This window comes from Bufo bufo, chromosome 1, assembly GCF_905171765.1.
Source record: "Bufo bufo chromosome 1, aBufBuf1.1, whole genome shotgun sequence".
Classification (NCBI taxonomy): domain Eukaryota; kingdom Metazoa; phylum Chordata; class Amphibia; order Anura; family Bufonidae; genus Bufo; species Bufo bufo.
Genome location: NC_053389.1, coordinates 9,520,449 through 9,548,187, shown reverse-complemented (window position 1 = coordinate 9,548,187; position 27,739 = coordinate 9,520,449). Strand labels below are relative to the sequence as shown.

The 27,739-nt window shown below is 43.3% G+C and overlaps 1 protein-coding gene across 1 annotated transcript in view; it reads right to left on the bottom strand.

The window, feature by feature from the left end:
- The window catches only part of LOC120991368 (transmembrane protease serine 3-like), a 50,987-nt gene extending 23,560 nt beyond the window's left edge, over positions 1 to 27,427 (bottom strand). Inside the window, exons 1-8 of the mRNA XM_040420196.1 lie at positions 27,228 to 27,427; positions 14,789 to 14,842; positions 11,499 to 11,604; positions 10,957 to 11,094; positions 6,899 to 7,042; positions 4,751 to 4,895; positions 3,579 to 3,701; positions 3,453 to 3,496 (exon numbers count right to left, since the gene is read on the bottom strand). Of these exons, the coding sequence (XP_040276130.1) occupies positions 3,453 to 3,496; positions 3,579 to 3,701; positions 4,751 to 4,895; positions 6,899 to 7,042; positions 10,957 to 11,094; positions 11,499 to 11,604; positions 14,789 to 14,842; positions 27,228 to 27,239 (766 nt within the window). The 5' untranslated portion in view covers positions 27,240 to 27,427. The remainder of the gene's footprint in view (positions 1 to 3,452; positions 3,497 to 3,578; positions 3,702 to 4,750; positions 4,896 to 6,898; positions 7,043 to 10,956; positions 11,095 to 11,498; positions 11,605 to 14,788; positions 14,843 to 27,227) is intronic.
- Between the last annotated feature and the right edge of the window lie 312 nt (positions 27,428 to 27,739).

Genomic DNA, 27,739 nt, shown 5'->3' with positions numbered 1-27,739 from the left:
ATGTAGTAATCTCCTGAGCTCCCTCTAGTGGTAACTGTATATATCTGCATGTAGTAATCTCCTGAGCTCCCTCTAGTGGTGGCTGTATATATCTGTATGTAGTAATCTCCTGAGCTCCCTCTAGTGGTGGCTGTATATATCTGTATGTAGTAATCTCCTGAGCTCCCTCTAGTGTTAGCTGTATATATCTGTATGTAGCAATCTCCTGAGCTCCCTCTAGTGGTGGCTGTATATATCTGTATGTAGTAATCTCCTGAGCGCCCTCTAGTGGTGGCTGTATATATCTGTATGTAGTAATCTCATGAGCGCCCTCTAGTGGTGGCTGTATATATCTGTATGTAGTAATCTCCTGAGCTCCCTCTAGTGGTGGCTGTATATATCTGTATGTAGTAATCTCCTGAGCGTCCTCTAGTGGTGGCTGTATATATCTTTATTTAGTAATCTCATGAGCGCCCTCTAGTGGTAACTGTATATATCTGCATGTAGTAATCTCCTGAGCTCCCTCTAGTGGTGGCTGTATATATCTGTATGTAGTAATCTCCTGAGCTCTCTCTAGTGGTGGCTGTATATATCTGTATGTAGTAATCTCCTGAGCTCCCTCTAGTGGTAGCTGTATATATCTGTATGTAGTAATCTCCTGAGCTCCCCCTAGTGGTGACTGTATATATTTGTATGTAGTAATCTCCTGAGCTCCCTCTAGTGGTGGCTGTATATATCTGTATGTAGTAATCTCCTGAGCTCCCCCTAGTGGTGGCTGTATATATCTGTATGTAGTAATCTCCTGAGCTCCCTCTAGTGGTGGCTGTATATATCTGTATGTAGTAATCTCCTGAGCTCCCTCTAGTGGTGGCTGTATATATCTGTATGTAGTAATCTCCTGAGCGCCCTCTAGTTGTGGCTGTATATATCTGTATGTAGTAATCTCATGAGCGCCCTCTAGTGGTGGCTGTATATATCTGTATGTAGTAATCTCCTGAGCTCCCTCTAGTGGTGGCTGTATATATCTGTATGTAGTAATCTCCTGAGCATCCTCTAGTGGTGGCTGTATATATCTTTATTTAGTAATCTCATGAGCGCCCTCTAGTGGTAACTGTATATATCTGCATGTAGTAATCTCCTGAGCTCCCTCTAGTGGTGGCTGTATATATCTGTATGTAGTAATCTCCTGAGCTCCCTCTAGTGGTGGCTGTATATATCTGTATGTAGTAATCTCCTGAGCTCCCTCTAGTGGTAGCTGTATATATCTGTATGTAGTAATCTCCTGAGCTCCCTCTAGTGGTAGCTGTATATATCTGTATGTAGTAATCTCCTGAGCTCCCCCTAGTGGTGACTGTATATATTTGTATGTAGTAATCTCCTGAGCTCCCTCTAGTGGAGGCTGTATATATATGTATGTAGTAATCTCCTGAGCTCCCTCTAGTGGTGGCTGTATATATCTGTATGTAGTAATCTCCTGAGCTCCCTCTAGTGGTATCTGTATATATCAGTATGTAGTAATCTCCTGAGCTCCCTCTAGTGGTGGCTGTATATATCTGTATGTAGTAATCTTCTGAGCTCCCTCTAGTGGTGGCTGTATATATCTGTACGCAGTAAACTCCTGAGCTCCCTCTAGTGGTGGATGTATATATCTGTATATAGTAATCTCCTGAGCTTCCTCTAGTGGTGGCTGTATATATCTGTATGTAGTAATCTCCTGAGCTCCCCCTAGTGGTGGCTGTATATATCTGTATGTAGTAATCTCCTGAGCTCCCTCTAGTGGTGGCTGTATATATCTGTATGTAGTAAGCTCCTGAGCTCCCTCTGGTGGTGGCTGTATATATCTGTATGTAGTAATCTCCTGAGCTCCCTCTAGTGGTGGCTGTATATATCTGTATGTAGTAATCTCCTGTACATCTGTATGCAGTAATGTCCTGAGCTCCCACTGGTGGCAGCAGCAGGTAGCCAGCATGCTATTTAATCTATGTCGATGCAGGATTTCTGTTTCTGTGGCTCCTTGTTATGCAGGGGATGTGGACCAACTGTGTCTCTAGAACAGACGTAGCTTGGAGGCATTATGTAAGTGGCCTCTAGTATTCATCCTTTAACCCCTATACAGGGATATGGACTTCACTGCAGGGGAAACACCAGGCTACTACCTCTTGGAGTAGTCTCTGTCCAAGTGACAGCTGACACTTGGTGGTCCGGAGCACCAGTGCGGAGTCAGGAGAGGCAGTGAAGTGTCAAAATCCAGGAAGAGTTGGTACATGGGCAAATGAACGTAAAGCAGCACAGCTTAGCAGGAGCTAGCAAACTGGAAGCTATTGCTCAGTCAACCTCCTGCAGAGGAAGGTGCCTTACGTATCTCTGTGTGACCAGCCTTTGACTGGGGAAGATTAGGGTGTGCGCACACTGGCTCTTTAAGACCTGGAGGCACCACGTGCCCTACAGGCAGCAGGCCTACAGCCTACAAGAGAGGAAGGAAGCAACTCTGGCAGCCGGGCCCGACAGGAAGGAGAAGACTGGTGGCTGCGGGACAGATAACATTCTTACTGCTATAAAAATTAAGAAAAGGTGGAAATTCACAGGAAAGGTTAACTCCTTGCTCGCCTGGGGTTATTGGATGGACATACCTATGGCAGAAACCAAAGGGAGTAGAGGTTATTAAGTGGGCACTCTGGTGGCTAAGATTGCTATGAGGATATCTTTGTCTGGCAGACATCGGAAGCTTCTGTCGGTCACTTTAAATTTTTTAAAACTTTTTGGGGAAAAATAATAGCAGAGAAAACAATTATGTCCAAGGGAGGAGAGGAGTCAAAGTCCATTATGTGCACCATAGAAGACAATGGAATTTGTAGACGATTCTAGTGACGTTTATGTGGTTTGTCCGGTTAACAGGCCCCCACTATACAGTATGAGGAGAGAGTTGAATGGCACACCTCTGTGCTCAGTGTATACAAAAAAATCAAAAGAGCTTTTCAAAAATAAAAATAAGCATTTAACGAAACAGCAACTTGAGTGCCGTGGTTTTCCCTTCTACCCGCTGAACGGTGAGTGGCCTGGCACGCAATTATTCTAGCGATTGCAGCTCTGAGGCTGATCCTGCACTGGTCTTCTCTGTATCGCCATCTAGTGGTCAGAAATCAAACTGCAAGAAGTGAATTTTTTCCAAGTTCAAATTGTAAGACCTGCAAATCCATTTCAGTGCAGCGTACACAACAGTGCTCGGAGTGCTGCCATAGCGCCATGTGACTGCATCAGCCTCAGAGCTCCACAGCGCCATCTGCAGTATTCATACCGCAATGGCAGCCACCAATCAGTGACAATCACAGCGACCTGCAAATGTGCTGGGTCAATGTGTCTCTCAATCATATGGGGTAGGTGGGCATGCTGATGTACCCCTTTGGGAGGGGGTGGCAGATGTTGCCTCGGTCCCTCCTGACTACTCTCTGCCCCGATCCTGAATGGGGTCTCACCCGTGCACTGCAGCGATACGCCCTCTTCATCTGGACAGTTCTGTCTGTAAGAGAATAAAAATGACAGCAATAATGAGTCATGCACAGAGCGCCCCCTGGTGTCAGGATCCCGGATGCATTACTTACACAGGATTCAGGAATCCATCCAAGTTACTGGGAGATCCGGTGGTTTTATTCATCACCGCAAAGGATTCTCGGCAGGCAGGCTCTGTGCCACCGAGGGGCAGCGGGGAAGATAATACTGTGTGGCTGGCAGGGGGAAGAGGAAGAGTGTTACACAACCCCACTGATTTGTGGGGTTAATGAAGGCTGTGCCCATAAAGGTTGAAGAACAAGAAAGATGGAGGTCATCAGGTCATGAAGGGTTCGGAGGAGCCTATGGGGGTCCCCGGCTGCCAGATACATCTATGGCCAGCTCACTGGACATGCCAGGCACGTTTATGCTCCTCCACTCCCGTTTATGAAGAGTCTCTCTGTTCTCCACCTCCCTTCTCTCAGGGATAGAGATAGCAGCAGGGAGGGGGAAGAGGTTGTACATGGCAGATCAGAAAGTGGAGAGGGGGAAAAGCATTCAAGGAGGGCAGCTCACACAGGCTCTAGATAGGAAGGAAAGCTCACACAAGGCAGTTAAAGGGGTTCTGTCACTTCAGCAAATGGCACTTAACATGTCGGGAAAGTTAATACAAGGCACTTACTAATGTATTGTGATTCTCCATGTTGCCTCCTTTGCTGGCTGGATTCATTTTTCCATCACATTATACACTGCTCGTTTCCATGGTTACGACCACCCTACAATCCAGCTGTGGTGGCCGTGCTTTCACACTACAGAGAAAAGTGCCAGACTATGCACGCTCCCACAGTCCCAGCCACCAGAGAGGCCGACACTTTTCCCTATAATGTGGAAGTACGACCACCGCTGCTGGGCTACAGGGTGGTCGTAACTATGGAAACGAGCAGTGTATAATGTGATGGAAAAATGAATCAAGCCAGCAAAGGAGGCAATATGGAGAATCACCATACATTAGTAAGTGCCTTGTATTAACTGCATCTACATGATAAAGGCCATTTGCTGAAGTGAGAGGACCCCTGTGTACAAGTGTAGAGAGAGCAGAGCACCACAGCAGCCTCTGCAGGAGGAGAGAGGGGGTCTCAGGCTCTAGTCCAAGGGAGAGAAGCTCCCTCATGGCATGTACAAGGTGAAATCGATGCAGGATCGACCCTGTGCTCACACATGAGGGCAAGTGAAGACAGCAGCAGGAACGTAGCAGAAGAGGAGGCACAGGGCGCCCCGTTATTACCTATTGAACCCCAGTTCTCTGCAGACTGTCCAGCCATGTGAGGTCTCCCAGCCCTGGTGACACACAGTGTAATACCGCCCGCTGTTCACGCTGTAGACTTGAAGCAGCGAGCCGCCAGTCAGCAGCAGCACAGGATTCCGGTATTCTGGTAATGCAATGTTCATGCCTAGGATTAGATGCTCTGGAGGCAATAATTCTGCTTGGCCCAGCTCTGCGGCCCACAGCACTTTGGAGACGAATATCAAGCATCACACTTCATTGACAGCAAAGGCAACAACGATCATTAAAGTGGAGCTTCTTGTATGTATTATTCTTTTCAGTGACATGACATAATATACTGTAGTCACACCTAAAGCTGCATTCAAAATTCTGCTAATTTCCTGTTGCTTCGTATCACTGCATATCCCTGCTGGTTCAGTGTCTACATAAAGTATGCTCAGCAGGAGGAGGTAATGCTGCACCTCCCACCACTGTCAAGCATAGCAGCTGCAGCCAGCATGAATGCAGCTTTAGATGTGAATGGAGAAGAGAGCACATACAGGGAGTGCAGAATTATTAGGCAAGTTGTATTTTTGAGGATTAATTTTATTATTGAACAACAACCATGTTCTCAATGAACCCAAAAAACTCATTAATATCAAAGCTGAATATTTTTGGAAGTAGTTTTTAGTTTGTTTTTAGTTTTAGCTATTTTAGGGGGATATCTGTGTGTGCAGGTGACTATTACTGTGCATAATTATTAGGCAACTTAACAAAAAACAAATATATATACATTTCAATTATTTATTTTTACCAGTGAAACCAATATAACATCTCAACATTCACAAATATACATTTCTGACATTCAAAAACAAATCAGTGACCAATATAGCCACCTTTCTTTGCAAGGACACTCAAAAGCCTGCCATCCATGGATTCTGTCAGTGTTTTGATCTGTTTACCATCAACATTGCGTGCAGCAGCAACCACAGCCTCCCAGACACTGTTCAGAGAGGTGTACTGTTTTCCCTCCTTGTAAATCTCACATTTGATGATGGACCACAGGTTCTCAATAGGGTTCAGATCAGGTGAACAAGGAGGCCATGTCATTAGATTTTCTTCTTTTATACCCTTTCTTGCCAGCCACGCTGTGGAGTACTTGGACGCGTGTGATGGAGCATTGTCCTGCATGAAAATCATGTTTTTCTTGAAGGATGCAGACTTCTTCCTGTACCACTGCTTGAAGAAGGTGTCTTCCAGAAACTGGCAGTAGGACTGGGAGTTGAGCTTGACTCCATCCTCAACCCGAAAAGGCCCCACAAGCTCATCTTTGATGATACCAGCCCAAACCAGTACTCCACCTCCACCTTGCTGGCGTCTGAGTCGGACTGGAGCTCTCTGCCCTTTACCAATCCAGCCACGGGCCCATCCATCTGGCCCATCAAGACTCACTCTCATTTCATCAGTCCATAAAACCTTAGAAAAATCAGTCTTGAGATATTTCTTGGCCCAGTCTTGACGTTTCAGCTTGTGTGTCTTGTTCAGTGGTGGTCGTCTTTCAGCCTTTCTTACCTTGGCCATGTCTCTGAGTATTGCACACCTTGTGCTTTTGGGCACTCCAGTGATGTTGCAGCTCTGAAATATGGCCAAACTGGTGGCAAGTGGCATCTTGGCAGCTGCACGCTTGACTTTTCTCAGTTCATGGGCAGTTATTTTGCGCCTTGGTTTTTCCACACGCTTCTTGCGACCCTGTTGACTATTTTGAATGAAACGCTTGATTGTTCGATGATCACGATTCAGAAGCTTTGCAATTTTAAGAGTGCTGCATCCCTCTGCAAGATATCTCACTATTTTTGACTTTTCTGAGCCTGTCAAGTCCTTCTTTTGACCCATTTTGCCAAAGGAAAGGAAGTTGCCTAATAATTATGCACACCTGATATAGGGTGTTGATGTCATTAGACCACACCCCTTCTCATTACAGAGATGCACATCACCTAATATGCTTAATTGGTAGTAGGCTTTCGAGCCTATACAGCTTGGAGTAAGACAACATGCATAAAGAGGATGATGTGGTCAAAATACTCATTTGCCTAATAATTCTGCACGCAGTGTAGTAACACACCACACTGTACACTGAACATGCACAAAAGTCCTCAAACCCGTTCTCACCGCTGGCCAGGGTCCGATTGCTTGGCTGTCTGCTAGGCGGGCAGAGGTTGGCACCATCTGCATGGGAACAGTTTAACGAGGGAGCGCATGCCTCCAAATAGTCCGGACAGGCGCGCTGCACCGAAGGACAATAGAAATACTGCACTGCGGGAAACATCAGAGAGTGAGGGGTACATCACTACAAACACAAGGACGTGCTCAGGCTCCCCATGTCCAGCTGAGGTGCATTGTGGGAAATAAGCGGTAATGAGCGGGAAACGAATCGGTCAGTGGACAGGACCTGTGTAAAAACCTGTCAGCAAAAGGAGAATGGATTTCAAGCAGCAGCCAGCAGAACTATAAGAGCAGCTTTGAATGTGAATGGAGGAAAGAACTGTCATCTACCCCTTAGTAAAGTGGGGGGAGCGTGACAGCGCAGGATCCAGAGATGGAGCTCGACGCTCAGGGACTGTAGCATTTATAGTTCTGCCACCCAACTAGGAGACCCCCTCAGGATCAACTACAACTCCAAGCCTCCTGTATGTGCACCCCCATCAGAGTTACTTCCAGCTCTGCAGTAACTGAACACCACCTGGAGCCATACCATGTAAGTAACTGAACAGAACGTGGAGCTATACTATGTAAGTAACTGAACACCAGGTGGAGCCATACTATGTAAGTAACTGAACACCAGGTGGAGCCATACTATGTAAGTAACTGAACACCAGGTGGAGCCATACTATGTAAGTAACTGAACACCAGGTGGAGCCATACTATGTAAGTAACTGAACACCAGGTGGAGCCATACTATGTAAGTAACTGAACACCAGGTGGAGCCATACTATGTAAGTAACTGAACAGAACGTGGAGCTATACTATGTAAGTAACTGACCACCAGGTGGAGCCATACTATGTAAGTAACTGAACACCAGGTGGAGCCATACTATGTCAGTAACTGAACAACAGGGGGAGGCATACTATGTAAGTAACTAAACATCAGGTGGAGCCATACTATGTAAGTAACTGAACACAAGTTGGAGCCATACTGTGTAAGTAACTGAACACCAGGTGGAGCCATACTATGTCAGTGACTGTACACCAGGTGGAGCCATACTATGTAAGTAACTGACCACCAGGTGGAGCCATACTATGTAAGTAACTGAACACCAGGTGGAGCCATACTATGTAAGTAACTGAACACCAGGTGAAGCCATACTGTGTAAGTAACTGAACACCAGGTGGAGCCATACCATGTAAGTAACTCAACACCAGGTTGAGCCATACTATGTAAGTAACTGAACTCCAGGTGGAGCCATACTATGTAAGTAACTGAACACCAGGTAGAGCCATACTATGTAAGTAACTGATCATCTGGTGAAGCCATACTATGTAAGTAACTGATCACCTGGTGAAGCCATACTGTGTAAGTAACTGAACACCACCAGGAGCCCTACTATGTAAGTAACTGAGCACCAGGTGGAGCCATACTATGTAAGTAACTGAACACCAGGTGGAGCCATACTATGTAAGTAACTGAACACCACCTGGAGCCATACAATGTAAGTAACTGAACACCAGGTGGAACCATACTATGTAAGTAACTGAACACCACCAGGAGCCCTACTATGTAAGTAACTGAACACCAGGTGGAGCCATACTATGTAAGTAACTGAACACCAGGTGGAGCCATACTATGTAAGTAACTGAACACCACCTGGAGCCATACCATGTAAGTAACTGAACACCAGGAGGAGCCATACCATGTAAGTAACTGAATAACAGGTGGAGCCATGCTATGCAAGTAACTGAACACCACCTGGAGTCATACCATGTAAGTAACTGAACACCAGGTGGAGCCATACTATGTAAGTAGCTGAACACCAGGTGGAGCCATACTATGTAAGTAACTGAACACCACCAGGAGCCCTACTATGTAAGTAACTGAGCACCAGGTGGAGCCATACTATGTAAGTAACTGAACACCAGGTGGAGCCATACTATGTAAGTAGCTGAACACCAGGTGGAGCCATACTATGTAAGTAACTGAACACCACCTGGAGCCCTACTATGTAAGTAACTGAGCACCAGGTGGAGCCATACTATGTAAGTAACTGAACACCAGGTGGAGCCATACTATGTAAGTAACTGAACACCACCAGGAGCCCTACTATGTAAGTAACTGAACACCAGGTGGAGCCATACTATGTAAGTAACTGAACACCAGGTGGAGCCATACTATGTAAGTAACTGAACACCACCTGGAGCCATACCATGTAAGTAACTGAACACCAGGAGGAGCCATACCATGTAAGTAACTGAATAACAGGTGGAGCCATGCTATGCAAGTAACTGAACACCACCTGGAGTCATACCATGTAAGTAACTGAACACCAGGTGGAGCCATACTATGTAAGTAGCTGAACACCAGGTGGAGCCATACTGTGTAATTAACTGAACACCAGGTGGAGCCATACCATGTAAGTAACTCAACACCAGGTGGAGCCATACTATGTAAGTAACTGAACTCCAGGTGGAGCCATACTATGTAAGTAACTGAACACCAGGTGGAGCCATACTATGTAAGTAACTGATCATCTGATGAAGCCATACTATGTAAGTAACTGATCACCTAGTGAAGCCATACTATGTAAGTAACTGAATACCACCTGGAGCCATACCATGTAAGTAACTGAACACCAGGTTGAGCCATACCATGTAAGTAACTGAACACCAAGTGGAGCCATACTATGTAAGTAACTGAACAACACCTGTAGCCATACTGTGTAAGTAACTGAACACCAGCTGGAGCCATACTGTGTAAGTAACTGGACATCAGGTGGAGCCATACTATGTAAGTAACTGAACAACAGGGGGAGGCATACTATGTAAGTAATTGAACACCAGGTGGAGCCATACTATGTACGTAACTGAACACCACCTGGAGCCATACTGTGTAAGTAACTGAACACCAGGTGGAGCCATACTATGTAAGTAACTGAACACCAGGTGGAGCCATACTATGATAGTAACTGAACATCACCTGGAGCCATACTATGTAAGTATCTGAACACCAGGTGGAGCCATACTATGTAAGTAACTGAACACCAGGTGGAGCCATACTATGTAAGTAACTGAACACCAGGTGGAGCCATACTATGTAAGTAACTGAACACCAGGTGAAGCCATACTATGTAAGTAACTGAACACCAGATGGAGCCATACTATGTAAATAACTGAACACCAGGGGGAGCCATTCTTTGTAAGTAACTCAACACCAGGTGGAGCCATACTATGTAAGTAACTGAACCCCAGGTGGAGCCATACTATGTAAGTAACTGAACACCAGGTAGAGCCATACTATGTAAGTAACTGATCACCCGGTGGAGCCATACTATGTAAGTAACTGATCACCTGGTGAATCCATACTATGTAAGTAACTGAACACCACCTGGAGCCATACCATGTAAGTAACTGAACACCAGGTGGAGCCATACTATGTAAGTAACTGAACACCAGGTGGAGCCATGCTATGTAAGTAACTGAACACCACCTGGAGCCATACTATGTAAGTAACTGAACACCAGGTGGAGCCATACTATGTAAGTAACTGAACAACACCTGTAGCCATACTGTGTAAGTAACTGAACACCAGGTGGAGCCATACTGTGTAAGTAACTGAACACCAGGTGGAGCCATACTATGTAAGTAACTGACCACCAGGTGGAGACATACTGTGTAAGTAACTGAACACCAGGTGGAGCCATACTATGTAAGTAACTGAACACCAGGTGGAGCCATACTATGTAAGTAACTGAACACCAGGTGGAGCCATACTATGTAAGTAACTGAACACCAGGTGAAGCCATACTATGTAAGTAACTGAACACCAGATGGAGCCATACTATGTAAGTAACTGAACACCAGATTGAGCCATACTATGTAAGTAAATGTAAAAACTGTTCACTTAATACATGTAAATGACAAACACTGTTCAATTTTATGTTGTTTGCAATAAGTAGAATTATTTAGTGGTGGGATAATCACTTTAATGGGGGATTAACTGTACTTTTCGTACTTACAGATCAGAAGCACAGACAGAGATGCTGCTACAATGGACAGGACGATGGAGATGTGGATGAGGATTCTGGACATACGATGTAGGGAGCACAGGGGCGATTTCTCCTCTGAACTGCACAAGGTCTCAGATCCAGAAACATCTATTCCAGAAGACAATAATGTGTTACCTGCTGTCACCAGTAGGGCTCCATAGCTAATGGATATAGACTGGGATCATGGCTTCTGGGGGAACATGCTCTACGCTCTCGGTGTATCATCCATGGGCACACATGCACCTGGATCAGGACCATTACAGGAAGATCATACTGCATACTCTGAACTCCTAACCCCTGTCCTTAGACCACTTCTGCAGATTTCCTCTACCTTAATGGGAAGATCTAGCACTTGGCTTGGCACAGGCTAAGGTCCTGTCATGAATGGGCACTGCCAGCCAAATAAGAAATGGAGGCTTCTTATCATGTGTTGAACACTGGTTTAGTTGTCAATGAGCCACCTAAGCCCCAAATCTCCCACCAACCCCTGGTTAGCCCCGCGGTCCCCTCACTCTGCAGCTCAGTGGCTGTTGAGATGATGACGGCAGACTCATCCACTGGCTGAACTGCATTGGCCTCCACTGTGGCTTCTTCTCCGGTACCTAAGGGGGACACATCCTGAAAACATGAAGAAGGAGAAGACAACGGAGTCAACATGTGAGTGGAATAAAATTCATTGCAAAGTTTCCAAAAACTTCAGTTTCCAACAAATCCAAAGTTTTTGGGTTTAATCCCACATAAATCCATAAAAATTATATCTGCCACTTTACACATCAGAATACACAGCTAAGAAGATAATGAAGGAAGATCACAAGACCTTGTCCTGGTGGCCTTGTCCATAATGCCTTACAGTCAGCCTCATCCAATCGTAAGGGACTATAGCTGTGATATTAATGGACACGTCATAGGCCAGGCATGCTCAACCTGCAGCCCTCCTGCTGTTGCAAAAACTACAACTCCTAGCATGCCTGAACAGCCTACAGCTATCAGCCTACAGCAGGGCATTGTGGGAGTTGTAGTTTTTTAACAGCTGGAGGGCTGCAGGTTCAGCATGCCTGTCATAGGCAATATACAAAATCCCAGGCAGGATCTGCTGGTGCAGTCACTGCATATATTCATTACATCCTGTATTACACTCCAGAGCTGCACTCACTATTCTGCTGGTGCAGTCACTGTGTACATACATTACTTATCCTGTACTGATCCTAAGTTACATCCTGTATTATACTCCAGAGCTGCACTCACTATTGTGCTGGTGCAGTCACTGTGTACATACATTACTTATCCTGTACTGATCCTAAGTTACATCCTGTATTATACTCCAGAGCTGCACTCACTATTCTGCTGGTGCAGTCACTGTGTACATACATTACTTATCCTGTACTGATCCTGAGTTACATCCTGTATTATACTCCAGAGCTGCACTCACTATTGTGCTGGTGCAGTCACTGTGTACATACATTACTTATCCTGTACTGATCCTAAGTTACATCCTGTATTATACTCCAGAGCTGCACTCACTATTCTGCTGGTGCAGTCACTGTCTACATACATTACTTATCCTGTACTGATCCTGAGTTACATCCTGTATTATACTCCAGAGCTGCACTCACTATTCTGCTGGTGCAGTCACTGTGTACATACATTACTTATCCTGTACTGATCCTAAGTTACATCCTGTATTATACTCCAGAGCTGCACTCACTATTCTGCTGGTGCAGTCACTGTGTACATACATTACTTATCCTGTACTGATCCTCAGTTACATCCTGTATTATACCCCAGAGCTGCACTCACTATTCTGCTGGTGCAGTCACTGTGTACATACATTACTTATCCTGTACTGATCCTGTTACATCCTGTATTATACTCCAGAGCTGCACTCACTATTCTGCTGGTACAGTCACTGTGTACATACATTACTTATCCTGTACTGATCCTGAGTTACATCATGTATTATTCTCCAGAGCTGCACTCACTATTCTGCTGGTGCAGTCACTGTGTACATACATTACTTATCCTGTACTGATCCTGAGTTACATCATGTATTATTCTCCAGAGCTGCACTCACTATTCTGCTGGTGCAGTCACTGTGTACAAACATTACTTATCCTGTACTGACCCTGAGTTACATCTTGTATTATACTGCAGAGCTGCACTCACTATTCTGCTGGTGGAGTCACTGTGTACATACATTACTTATCCTGTACTGATCCTGAGTTACATCCTGTATTATACTCCAGAGCTGCACTCACTATTCTGCTGGTGCAGTCACTGTGTACATACATTACTTATCCTGTACTGATCCTAAGTTACATCCTGTATTATACTCCAGAGCTGCACTCACTATTCTGCTGGTGCAGTCACTGTGTACATACATTACTTATCCTGTACTGATCCTCAGTTACATCCTGTATTATACCCCAGAGCTGCACTCACTATTCTGCTGGTGCAGTCACTGTGTACATACATTACTTATCCTGTACTGATCCTAAGTTACATCCTGTATTATACTCCAGAGCTGCACTCACTATTCTGCTGGTGGAGTCACTGTGTACATACATTACTTATCCTGTACTGATCCTAAGTTACATCCTGTATTATACTCCAGAGCTGCACTCACTATTCTGCTGGTGCAGTCACTGTGTACATACATTACTTATCCTGTACTGATCCTGATCCTGAGTTACATCATGTATTATACTGCAGAGCTGCACTCACTATTCTGCTGGTGCAGTCACTGTGTACATACATTACTTATCCTGTACTGATCCTGAGTTACATCCTGTATTATACTCCAGAGCTGCACTCACTGTTCTGCTGGTGCAGTCACTGTGTACATACATTACTTATCCTGTACTGATCCTGAGTTACATCCTGTATTATACTCCAGAGCTGCACTCACTATTCTGCTGGTGCAGTCACTGTGTACATACATTACTTATCCTGTACTGACCCTGAGTTACATCCTGTATTAGACTCCAGAGCTGCACTCACTATTCTGCTGGTGCAGTCACTGTGTATATACACTACATTACTTATCAGGTACTGAACATTTTTTATTCCATAGTAAAAGATTAGACAGTATTAGAAAATCCACATTACAGTTTTTTTTTCAGATTCTCTTTTTGGTAACTAAAAAGTTTTTCCTGTTTTTCTGGCTTTTTTTATGAATAATGTTAACAGGCATTTTTTTCAGACATTTTTAGCTTTCATAGAGACGTCTAAGTGAACAAATAACACAATACTGCTCACATGCTGCACAATAAATCAGCAGAAAAAAAGCTTTGTCTGAGCTAAATCTCATAGTTCACATTAGACTTTAACAATACATCCGACCACATAAAAAAAAAACAGGAAAAAAAATTCAGAAAAAAGCAGCGTGAAAAATATAAAAATAAATACAGCGGAGGAGTTATCAGGACAGTTTTCTAGTAGTGAAAACAAGTCAAAAATTACAGCGCCATCCGCAAATATTTTTGTCTCAGCCAATCATTGCTCTGTATACCTCTGAGGCCAGGGATTGGCTGCAGCAGTGCACATGACATCGAAGGGCAGTTCACGGCCAACTGCGTGCGTTTGTGACTACACGGTACCGGTTTTATGGCACACACCACTTCATATATGAGCGGATTTATATAGAACCATCTGTAAGTGTGTCAGAACTGCGACAAAACTGCAGCATGTGAACAGTCTGACGCTTACAGTTCTAACCACTAGCGCTACAGATTTGCCCCATACAACCCGTCTCCATGCGGTCGCCATGCCTCTCGTGCGCCCTCAGTATATTCGGCGCACTCACCTGAGTTCTGTTGTCTTCTGGGAAAATATCAAATACAGAGATTCTTTTTGATACCTAAAAAATATCAAAAATATGAGGTTTACGTCAGCAGAGGCGATCGCTGTGTGACTAATACAACTGCACCGTCCCATGCACACGACCGTAGGTATTTTGCGGTCCATGTTGCATCCGCATTTTTTGCGGACTCATTGACTTCAATGGGTCCGTTTTGCAGCCAAGTATAGGACTAGTTCTATCTTTTTGCAGAACAGTTATACGAATGCAAAAAAACTCACAGATCACCCAGAATGCGGACTGCGGACCTATTGAAGTCAATGAAGTACAAAAAAAAAAACGTGGACAGCACACAGACACGGTCGTGTGCACGAGGCCTAATAGATTTTCCAACACATAATCTTTTTTTCTGACACAACTTTGTGAAAAAATTGTGTCAGATATGTAAGGACAGGACACTGGTGCATCTGTATGTAATGTTGAGCTGTTAGTCCCCGGCCGGGGGCAGGGAGACTTGGCGGTCACCGTAAAGACTCAGCATTGTATGGAGATTCTTTTCATGCCTCATGGGGAAAAAAACGATGCCATACCTACCATAGAGGCCGACCACACAACTACTGGGACCTTGGGGGGAGCTGAACTCCTTCTTCTGTTCCCGACAAAGTCACTACATTTTCCATCATCTGCCACTAGGGAGAGCTCAGTGCAAAGAGATTATTAAAGCTTTCTTCGATAGTAAGTGTATACATTCCTATGCACTGAGCTCCCCCTAGTGGTGGCTGCAGACAGACAGGTTTACAATATACTGTAGGTAGGGAAGCAGCAGATTTATCAATGTATTTATGCCACTTCTCTGGTGTAAATGCATTGAGAAACTGAGACGGAAGGTAACTTTTCTTTAATTAAAAATAGTAAATCCATCAGAAATCTGGAGAACTGCACTTTGCATTTCATGTTGCCTGGAAGGATTCAATACATGTATACTGGGAAACTGGGAGGAGAGGAAGGACATGCGTTAGCCAGTGGGGCCAGTTTGTGTCGCTTCCTCCCAGATCGCCACTGAGCAGACAAAAGGGGAGCAGGGTGAAGCACCTGAGACCGTGTTCACATGGGTGGCAAGTCCCAATATAGTGGGCAGGGACCGGGTGGTGCGGGCGCTCTCTAGTGACATGCTCCTGCCTCAGGGCGCCATGACAGCCCTTATTCCTGCGGGCAATAACTGCCTCTGCTGGGACCCCTATAGTTGTAGCAATGTCTACAATACATCTCACAGCAGAAGGTTTGTTACAATCCTTTGAATCCAGAGGGGGGAAAAAGCAGTCTGGTTTGAGATCTGCATTTATACAAGCAGGCAAATAACGCGAGTTTGTGAGCGTTCACGTGTTTGAGTTCAAGTGTGTGTTTGTATTAAGTGTGTGACTTTAGATTATTTAACTTCAGATTCAGGGACTTTAGGAGGGGACTACAGTAAGTTATATACTTATCACTGCACTATATTGTATTTTTTCTCTTTTCTTACATAATCCCCACTTAGTATGCGTTCCATTACTGACAGCGCCGTCCAGTGCACGTCTTGTCTGATGTCTGCAGTCCTGGAACAGCCGTTTTCATATCTTTGTTCAAAATGTGAGAAAATTTCCCATTTGGAATTGCACATCGAGTATCTAACCGGATGAGTTTCTACACTGAGAGGCGTTGACAATTTGGAAAAGAGTTTGCTGCTCACTGAGCAAGTGCTCTATGGGGTAAATGAGGGTGCAGGTGATAGCGGGGAGGCTGAGGAAAATGAGGAGCTAGCTGGGTAACAGTTAGAAAGCGGGGTAGAGGGAAGAGTGCCGGGAGGCTAGTCCTGATCTGACACAAGGTTGGCAGGGGATGAGGGGGATGTCAGTCCAGGGACGGCACTGCTGCAGCCGGACCCTTCCTCTGCCAGTCAGGGGAATGTCAGCTCCAGTAAGCAGGGGGCCAGGAGAGCAGGGCAGACGGGTGCTGGTAGTGGGAGACTCAATTATTATGGGTACAGATAGGGCGATCTGTCACAAAGACCGGGATCGTCCAACGGTGTGTTGTCTTCCTGGCGCTCGAGTTCGACACATCGTGGATCGGGTTGACAGATTACTGGGAGGGGCTGGAGAAGATCCAGCGGTCATGGTCCATATCGGAACCAATTACAAAGTTAGAGGTAGGTGGAGAGTCCTTAAAAATGATTTCAGGGATTTAGGTCACAAGCTCAGGGCAAGGACCTCAAAGGTAGTATTTTCCGAAATAATGCCTGTACCACGAGCCACACAAGAAAGGCAGCGGGAGATTAGGGAGATTAACAAGTGGCTCCAGAACTGGTGCAGGAAGGAGGGGTTTGGGTTCCTGGAGAACTGGGCGACTTCTCTGTCACCTACAGGCTCTATCGTAGGGACGGGCTGCACCTCCATGGGGAATGAGCAGAAGTGTTGGGGGAGAAGATGGCTAGAAGGTTGGAGGAGTGTTTAAACTAGGGACTGGGGGGGAGGGTAATTACACTATAGGAGGGGAAGATAGTGCAGATGGAGACCGGGGGCGAGGTAGTGGGACTGGGGGGGAATGGAAGGAGGGACTAGAACAGTTCAGAAGGAAAGGTGTAGGGTAAAAAATATACATAAACCTCTCATATGTATGTATACAATTGTCATTCAAGAGATTCCAAACTTCAAAAAAGCTAAATTTAGCCAACTAAGAGAGGCCATAGGCCTAACTAACTGGGACAAAGTCCTCAAAAATAAAAAATAGAGCCACAAAATGGGATATTTTCCAAAGCATCCTAAAATCTCATTGTGAGATGTACATACCGTATGGGAATAAAAGGTTAAGGAACAAGAAGAAACCAATGTGGATAAATAGAACTGTAAAGAAAGCAATAAATGACAAAAAGAAAGCATATACATCACTAAGGGTACTTTCACACTCGCGTTGTTGGATTCCGGCAATCTGTATGCAAACGGATAACATTTGTAGACGTATCTGAATGCGGATCCGTCTTGCAAATGCATTGCAATACTGGGTCCGTCTCTCTGGCTGTTATACGGAAAAACAGATCCGGTATTTATCTTTTTCACATTTTTAAAGGTCTACGCATGCACAGACCGCAAAACCGGATCCATTTTTCCGGAACACTTGGGGCCGGATCCGGCATTAATGCATTTCAATGGAAAATAATGCAAGTGTTCCGGAATTTTTGATGGAGAAATGCTGCAGTATTTTCTCTGTCCAAAGACCGTACAGTGACTGAACTGAAGACATCCTGATGCATACTGAATGGATTGCTCTCCATTCAGAATGCATTAGGATAAAACTAGGACGGAACTCAATACCGGAAAAGTTTAACGCAAGTGTGAAAGTACCCTAAAACAGGAGGGTAGCACGGAAGCATCGAAAAACTATAGGAAAAAAATAGAATACATAAAAAACAAATAAAAGCAGCCAAACTAGAGACCGAGAGATTAATTGCCAGAGAGAGCAAAACTAACCCTAAAATGTTCGACAATTATATAAATGGTAAAAAGTATAAATCTGAAGGTGTCGGCCCTCTACAGAGTAATGAGGGGGGAGTCGCAGAGAGCAATGAGGAGAAAGCAAATCTATAAAATATTTTATAGGGAAATAAACTGTCAGATGAAATGCAGAATGTAAATTCCCCATTAAAAGTGTCTCACCCAGGAAGGAGTGCAGCAGCATCTTAAAAAGATTAAAATAGACAAATCGCCAGGACCAGATGGCATACACCCCGTATCCTAAGGGAATTAAGTAATGTGATAGCCAGACCCTTATTTCTGATATTTAAGGACTCTATACTGACAGGGAATGTCCCACAGGATTGGCGCATGGCAAATGTGGTGCCAATATTCAAAAAGGGTCCAAAAACAGAGCCCGGAAACTATAGGCCGGTAAGTCCAACATCTGTTGTGGGTAAACTGTTTGAAGGTTTTCTAAGTGATTCTATCTTGGAGTACATCAATGAAAATAAGAAAATAACGTCATATCAGCATGGCTTCGTGAGGGATCGGTCATGTCAAACTAATTTAATCAGTTTCTATGAGGAGGTAAGTTCTAGACTTGACAGCGGCGAATCAATGGATGTCGTATATCTGGACTTCTCCAAAGCATTTGACATTGTACCACATAGAAGGTTAGTATATAAAATGAGAATGCTCGGACTGGGAGAAAACGTCTGTATGTGGGTAAGTAACTGGCTGAGTGATAGAAAAAAGAGGGTGGTTATTAACAGTACATACTCAGATTGGGTCACTGTCACTAGTGGGGTACCTCAGGGGTTAGTACTGGAGGGGTCACTGTCGCTAGTGGAGTACCTCAGGGGTCAGTACTGGAGGGGTCACTGTCACTAGTGGGGTACCTCAGGGGTCAGTACTGGAGGGGTCACTGTCACTAGTGGGGTACCTCAGGGGTCAGTACTGGAGGGGTCACTGTCACTAGTAAGGTACCTCAGGGGTCAGTATTGGTCCCTATTCTCTTCAATATATTTATTAATGATCTTGAAGAAGGCTTGCATAGTAAAGTATTAATTTTTGCGGATGACACTAATCTGTGTAAAGTAATTGACACGGAAGAGGACAGTATACTGTATATATACTACAGAGGACAGTATACTGTATATATACTACAGAGGACAGTATACTGTATATATACTACAGAGGACAGTATACTGTATATATACACTACAGAGGACAGTATACTGTATATATACTACAGAGGAGAGTACACTGTATATATACTACAGAGGACAGTATACTGTATATATACTACAGAGGACAGTATACTGTATATATACTACAGAGGACAGTATACTGTATATATACACTACAGAGGACAGTATACTGTATATATTCTACAGAGGACAGTATACTGTATATATACTACAGAGGACAGTATACTGTATATATACTACAGAGGACAGTATACTGTATATATACTACAGAGGACAGTATACTGTATATATACACTACAGAGGACAGTATACTGTATATATTCTACAGAGGACAGTATACTGTATATATATACTACAGAGGACAGTATACTGTATATATACTACAGAGGACAGTATACTGTATATATACACTACAGAGGACAGTATACTGTATATATACTACAGAGGACAGTATACTGTATATATATATACTACAGAGGACAGTATACTGTATATATTCTACAGAGGACAGTATATACTACAGAAGACAGTATACTGTATATATACTACAGAGGACAGTATACTGTATATATATACTACAGAGGACAGTATACTGTATATATACTACAGAGGACAGTATACTGTATATATATACTACAGAGGACAGTATACTGTATATATACTACAGAGGACAGTATACTGTATATACATACTACAGAGGACAGTGTACTGTATATATATATACTACAGAGGACAGTATACTGTATATACACTACAGAGGACAGTATACGGCATATATACTACAGAGGACAGTATACTGTATATATACTACAGAGGACAGTATACTGTATATACACTACAGAGGACAGTATACTGTATATACACTACAGAGGACAGTATACTGTATATATACTACAGAGGACAGTATACTGTATATACACTACAGAGGACAGTATACTGTATATATATACTACAGAGGACAGTATACTGTATATATACTACAGAGGACAGTACACTGTATATATACTACAGAGGACAGTATACTGTATATACACTACAGAGGACAGTATACTGTATATACATACTACAGAGGACAGTATACTGTATATATACTACAGAGGACAGTATACTGTATATACACTACAGAGGACAGTATACTGTATATACACTACAGAGGACAGTATACTGTATATATACTACAGAGGACAGTATACTGTATATACACTACAGAGGACAGTATACTGTATATATACTACAGAGGATAGTATACTGTATATATATACTACAGAGGACAGTATACTGTATATATACTACAGAGGATAGTATACTGTATATATATACTACAGAGGACAGTATACTGTATATACACTACAGAGGACAGTGTACTGTATATATACTACAGAGGACAGAATACTGTATATATACTACAGAGGACAGTATACTGTATATATACTACAGAGGACAGTATACTGTATATATATACTACAGAGGACAGTATACTGTATATATATACTACAGAGGACAGTATACTGTATATATACTACAGAGGACAGTATACTGTATATACACTACAGAGGACAGTATACTGTATATATATACTACAGAGGACAGTATACTGTATATATATACTACAGAGGACAGTACACTGTATATATACTACAGAGGACAGTATACTGTATATATATACTACAGAGGACAGTATACTGTATATATACTACAGAGGACAGTATACTGTATATATATATATATATACTACAGAGGACAGTATAATGTATATATACTACAGAGGACAGTATACTGTATATATATACTACAGAGGACAGTATACTGTATATACACTACAGAGGACAGTATACTGTATATATACTACAGAGGATAGTATACTGTATATATATACTACAGAGGACAGTATACTGTATATATACTACAGAGGATAGTATACTGTATATATATACTACAGAGGACAGAATACTGTATATATATACTACAGAGGACAGTATACTGTATATATACTACAGAGGACAGTATACTGTATATACACTACAGAGGACAGTATACTGTATATATACTACAGAGGACAGTATACTGTATATATATATATATACTACAGAGGACAGTATAATGTATATATACTACAGAGGACAGTATACTGTATATATATACTACAGAGGACAGTATACTGTATATACACTACAGAGGACAGTATACTGTATATATACTACAGAGGATAGTATACTGTATATATATACTACAGAGGACAGTATACTGTATATATACTACAGAGGATAGTATACTGTATATATATACTACAGAGGACAGAATACTGTATATATCAACATTAGGGTTATTCACTTTAAAAAAAAGACGACTGAGGGAAGATCTAATTACTATGTATAAATATATCAGGGGTCAGTACAGAGATCGCTCCCATCATCTATTTATCCCCAGGACTGTGACTGTGACGAGGGGACATCCTCTGCGTCTGGAGGAAAGAAGTTTTGTACACAAACATAGAAGAGGATTCTTTACGGTAAGAGCAGTGAGACTATGGACCCTTTACTGTAAGAGCAGTGAGACTATGGACTCTTTACGGTAAGAGCAGCGAGACTATGGACTCTTTACTGTAAGAGCAGTGAGACTATGGACTCTTTACTGTAAGAGCAGTGAGACTATGGACTCTTTACTGTAAGAGCAGTGAGACTATGGACTCTATACTGTAAGAGCAGAGAGACTATAGACTCTATACTGTAAGAGCAGTGAGACTATGGACCTTTACTGTAAGAGCAGTGAGACTATGGACTCTATACTGTAAGAGCAGTGAGACTATGGACTCTATACTGTAAGAGCAGTGAGACTATGGACTCTATACTGTAAGAGCAGTGAGACTATGGACTCTATACTGTAAGAGCAGTGAGACTATGGACTCTATACTGTAAGAGCAGTGAGACTATGGACTCTATACTGTAAGAGCAGTGAGACTATGGACTCTATACTGTAAGAGCAGTGAGACTATGGACTCTTTACTGTAAGAGCAGTGAGACTATGGACTCTTTACTGTAAGAGCAGTGAGACTATGGACTCTATACTGTAAGAGCAGTGAGACTATGGACTATTTACTGTAAGAGCAGTGAGACTATGGACTCTATACTGTAAGAGCAGTGAGACTATGGACTCTATACTGTAAGAGCAGTGAGACTATGGACTCTATACTGTAAGAGCAGTGAGACTATGGACTCTATACTGTAAGAGCAGTGAGACTATGGACTCTATACTGTAAGAGCAGTGAGACTATGGACTCTATACTGTAAGAGCAGTGAGACTATGGACTCTTTACTGTAAGAGCAGTGAGACTGTGGACTCTTTACTGTAAGAGCAGTGAGACTATGGACTCTTTACTGTAAGAGCAGTGAGACTATGGACTCTATACTGTAAGAGCAGTGAGACTATGGACTATTTACTGTAAGAGCAGTGAGACTATGGATTCTTTACTGTAAGAGCAGTGAGACTATGGACTCTTTACTGTAAGAGCAGTGAGACTATGGACTCTTTACGGTAAGAGCAGCGAGACTATGGACTCTTTACTGTAAGAGCAGTGAGACTATGGACTCTTTACTGTAAGAGCAGTGAGACTATGGACTCTTTACTGTAAGAGCAGTGAGACTATGGACTCTATACTGTAAGAGCAGTGAGACTATGGACTCTATACTGTAAGAGCAGTGAGACTATGGACTCTATACTGTAAGAGCAGTGAGACTATGGACTCTTTACTGTAAGAGCAGTGAGACTATGGACTCTTTACTGTAAGAGCAGTGAGACTATGGACTCTATACTGTAAGAGCAGTGAAACTATGGACTCTATACTGTAAGAGCAGTGAGACTATGGACTCTATACTGTAAGAGCAGTGAGACTATGGACTCTTTACTGTAAGAGCAGTGAGACTATGGACTCTTTACTGTAAGAGCAGTGAGACTATGGACTCTATACTGTAAGAGCAGTGAGACTATGGACTCTTTACTGTAAGAGCAGTGAGACTATGGACTATTTACTGTAAGAGCAGTGAGACTATGGATTCTTTACTGTAAGAGCAGTGAGACTATGGACTCTTTACTGTAAGAGCAGTGAGACTATGGACTCTTTACTGTAAGAGCAGTGAGACTATGGATTCTTTACTGTAAGAGTAGTGAGACTATGGACTCTATACTGTAAGAGCAGTGAGACTATGGACTCTTTACTGTAAGAGCAGTGAGACTATGGACTCTGTACTGTAAGAGCAGTGAGACTATGGACTCTATACTGTAAGAGCAGTGAGACTATGGACTCTATACTGTAAGAGCAGTGAGACTATGGACTCTTTACTGTAAGAGAAGTGAGACTATGGACTCTTTACTGTGAGAGCAGTGAGACTATGGACTCTTTACTGTAAGAGCAGTGAGACTATGGACTCTTTACTGTAAGAGAAGTGAGACTATGGACTCTTTACTGTAAGAGCAGTGAGACTATGGACTCTTTACTGTGAGAGCAGTGAGACTATGGACTCTTTACTGTAAGAGCAGTGAGACTATGGACTCTTTACTGTAAGAGCAGTGAGACTATGAACTCTCTACGGTAAGAGCAGTGAGACTATGGACTCTTTACTGTAAGAGCAGTGAGACTATGGACTCTTTACTGTAAGAGCAGTGAGACTATGGACTCTTTACTGTAAGAGCAGTGAGACTATGGACTCTTTACTGTAAGAGCAGTGAGACTATGGACTCTTTACTGTAAGAGCAGTGAGACTATGGACTCTTTACAGTAAGAGCAGTGAGACTATGGACTCTTTACTGTAAGAGCAGTGAGACTATGGACTCTATACTGTAAGAGCAGTGAGACTATGGACTCTTTACTGTAAGAGCAGTGAGACTATGTACTCTATACTGTAAGAGCAGTGAGACTATGGATTCTTTACTGTAAGAGCAGTGAGACTATGGACTCTATACTGTAAGAGCAGTGAGACTATGGACTCTTTACTGTAAGAGCAGTGAGACTATGGACTCTGTACTGTAAGAGCAGTGAGACTATGGACTCTATACTGTAAGAGCAGTGAGACTATGGACTCTTTACTGTGAGAGCAGTGAGACTATGGACTCTTTACTGTAAGAGCAGTGAGACTATGGACTCTTTACTGTAAGAGAAGTGAGACTATGGACTCTTTACTGTAAGAGCAGTGAGACTATGGACTCTTTACTGTGAGAGCAGTGAGACTATGGACTCTTTACTGTAAGAGCAGTGAGACTATGGACTCTTTACTGTAAGAGCAGTGAGACTATGAACTCTCTACGGTAAGAGCAGTGAGACTATGGACTCTTTACTGTAAGAGCAGTGAGACTATGGACTCTTTACTGTAAGAGCAGTGAGACTATGGACTCTTTACTGTAAGAGCAGTGAGACTATGGACTCTTTACTGTAAGAGCAGTGAGACTATGGACTCTTTACTGTAAGAGCAGTGAGACTATGGACTCTTTACTGTAAGAGCAGTGAGACTATGGACTCTTTACAGTAAGAGCAGTGAGACTATGGACTCTTTACTGTAAGAGCAGTGAGACTATGGACTCTATACTGTAAGAGCAGTGAGACTATGGACTCTTTACTGTAAGAGCAGTGAGACTATGGATTCTTTACTGTAAGAGCAGTAAGACTATGGACTCCTTACTGTAAGAGCAGTGAGACTATGGACTCTATACTGTAAGAGCAGTGAGACTATGGACTCTTTACTGTAAGAGCAGTGAGACTATGGACTCTTTACTGTAAGAGCAATAAGACTATGGACTCTTTACTGTAAGAGCAGTGAGACTATAGACTTTATACTGTAAGAGCAGTGAGACTATGGACTCTATACTGTAAGAGCAGTGAGACTATGGACTCTTTACTGTAAGAGCAGTGAGACTATGGACTCTTTACTGTAAGAGCAGTGAGACTATGGACTCTATACTGTAAGAGCAGTGAGACTATGGACTCTCTACTGTAAGAGCAGTGAGACTATGGACTCTATACTGTAAGAGCAGTGAGACTATTGACACTTTACTGTAAGAGCAGTGAGACTATGGACTCTGTACTGTAAGAGCAGTGAGACTATGGACTCTTTACTGTAAGAGCAGTGAGACTATGGACTCTATACTGTAAGAGCAGTGAGACTATGGACTCTATACTGTAAGAACAGTGAGACTATGGACTCTTTACTGTAAGAGCAGTGAGACTATGGACTCTATACTGTAAGAGCAGTGAGACTATGGACTCTATACTGTAAGAACAGTGAGACTATGGACTATATACTGTAAGAGCAGTGAGACTATGGACTCTTTACGGTAAGAGCAGTGAGACTATGGACTCTATACTGTAAGAGCAGTGAGACTATGGACTCTTTACTGTAAGAGCAGTGAGACTATGGACTCTTTACGGTAAGAGCAGTGAGACTATGGACTCTTTACGGTAAGAGCAGTGAGACTATGGACTCTATACTGTAAGAGCAGTGAGACTATGGACTCTTTACTGTAAGAGCAGTGAGACTATGGACTCTTTACGGTAAGAGCAGTGAGACTATGGACTCTTTACTGTAAGAGTAGTGAGACTATGGACTCTATACTGTAAGAGCAGTGAGACTATGGACTCTTTACTGTAAGAGCAGTGAGACTATGGACTCTTTACGGTAAGAGCAGTGAGACTATGGACTCTTTACTGTAAGAGTAGTGAGACTATGGACTCTATACTGTAAGAGCAGTGAGACTATGGACTCTTTACTGTAAGAGCAGTGAGACTATGGACTCTTTACGGTAAGAGCAGTGAGACTATGGATCTCTCTGCCTGAGGAGGTGGTGATGGTGAGTACAATAAAGGAGTTCAGGAGGGGCCTGGATGTATTTCTGGAGCGTAATAATATTACAGGCTATAGCTACTAGAGAGGGGTCGTTGGTCCAGGGAGTTATTCTGATGCCTGATTGGAGTCGGGAAGGAATTTCTTTTGTCTTCCTCTCGATCATCTTGCAGGATAACAGGCCGAACTGGATGGACGGAGGGGCTTTTTTCAGCCTTATAAACTATGTTACTATGTAATTTATTAAGTTTAGACAATTCTCTATGAGTTAAACAGATCAGCAGCACAAATGACATCAGGGCGGGTAAGGCTCTGTTCACATTGAGGATTCTGTCAGATGTACACATCAGGATGATTTTCCGATGGCTCTGATCCAAGGCTCCGATGAATGACACGCATATTACAAAACGTATAATACGAGGTATACGCCGTCTACAATACCAGGCTATGCAGCAATTATACAGGTATAACGCTACGTACCAGCTTGATGGATACCAAAGGGACGTCCATCTATGTCTCATGTGCATGGGGCGCTATGGATATGCCAGGAGCGAATAGGCTCAAATGTAATGGGCAGTAGGAAGAAGAAGTAAGTGAACCCTGGGAATGGCCTGGATTCCTGCACTGATGACGGATACTATGTGACCTGACTCTTGCAGACTCTTGGGTATGAGAAGTACTAGATCTGTATTAGCTGTCACCATTTCAACATTCCCATTCACTGAAAGCAAGCAGATATATTGACAACAGTGTGGAATTAATTAAAGCGCAAATTACATTATGATATTGCGGAATGTTTTCAGTATTCAATCCCTTTAACAGGGTTACTGGCAGGAATTCTCCGATCACTCCTTCATGTCACAGAAGTCCAGGTCCGAGGAGTCCCAGAAGGTGTAGTACCCCTTTAAGTGCTGAGACTTACCTTTGTCATCATGAGTGGCCATTCCAGTGTCACGGGCTCCGCTGCATATAAGGGCCCAAGACTCTACGCCCTGTAATGTGGATGTCGCCGGCTCCCGACAGCCACATCGCTCACATGATAAAGAATGGCTGGAGTCGAAACGCGCTGGAGAATTGTCGTTACCTATAGAAAGTCGCCTTGGTTACTGCAAATGACAGCTGAACACAATGCAGTGAGATCTTCCCTGTGCATGCTGGCCACATCCCGGGAAGACGAGCCATGGGTCGGATCAGGTGTCTTCTGCGGGTGTTGGGTTGCTGGCAGAGCCATGATGTACAGCTGTCTGTGTGATACTCTGATACTACCGGGGGGCGGGCGGCGTCTAATGGAAATTACCAGGAGGCCATGACAAGCGCCTGACAAATGTCCTCAGATCCAGGGATGGTCACAAGTTTATGTAGAAATAAGCCATAAGCCGTAACATTAAACTTACTGCCTGATATTGTGTCTCTCCCCCTGTGACCCAAGACCTC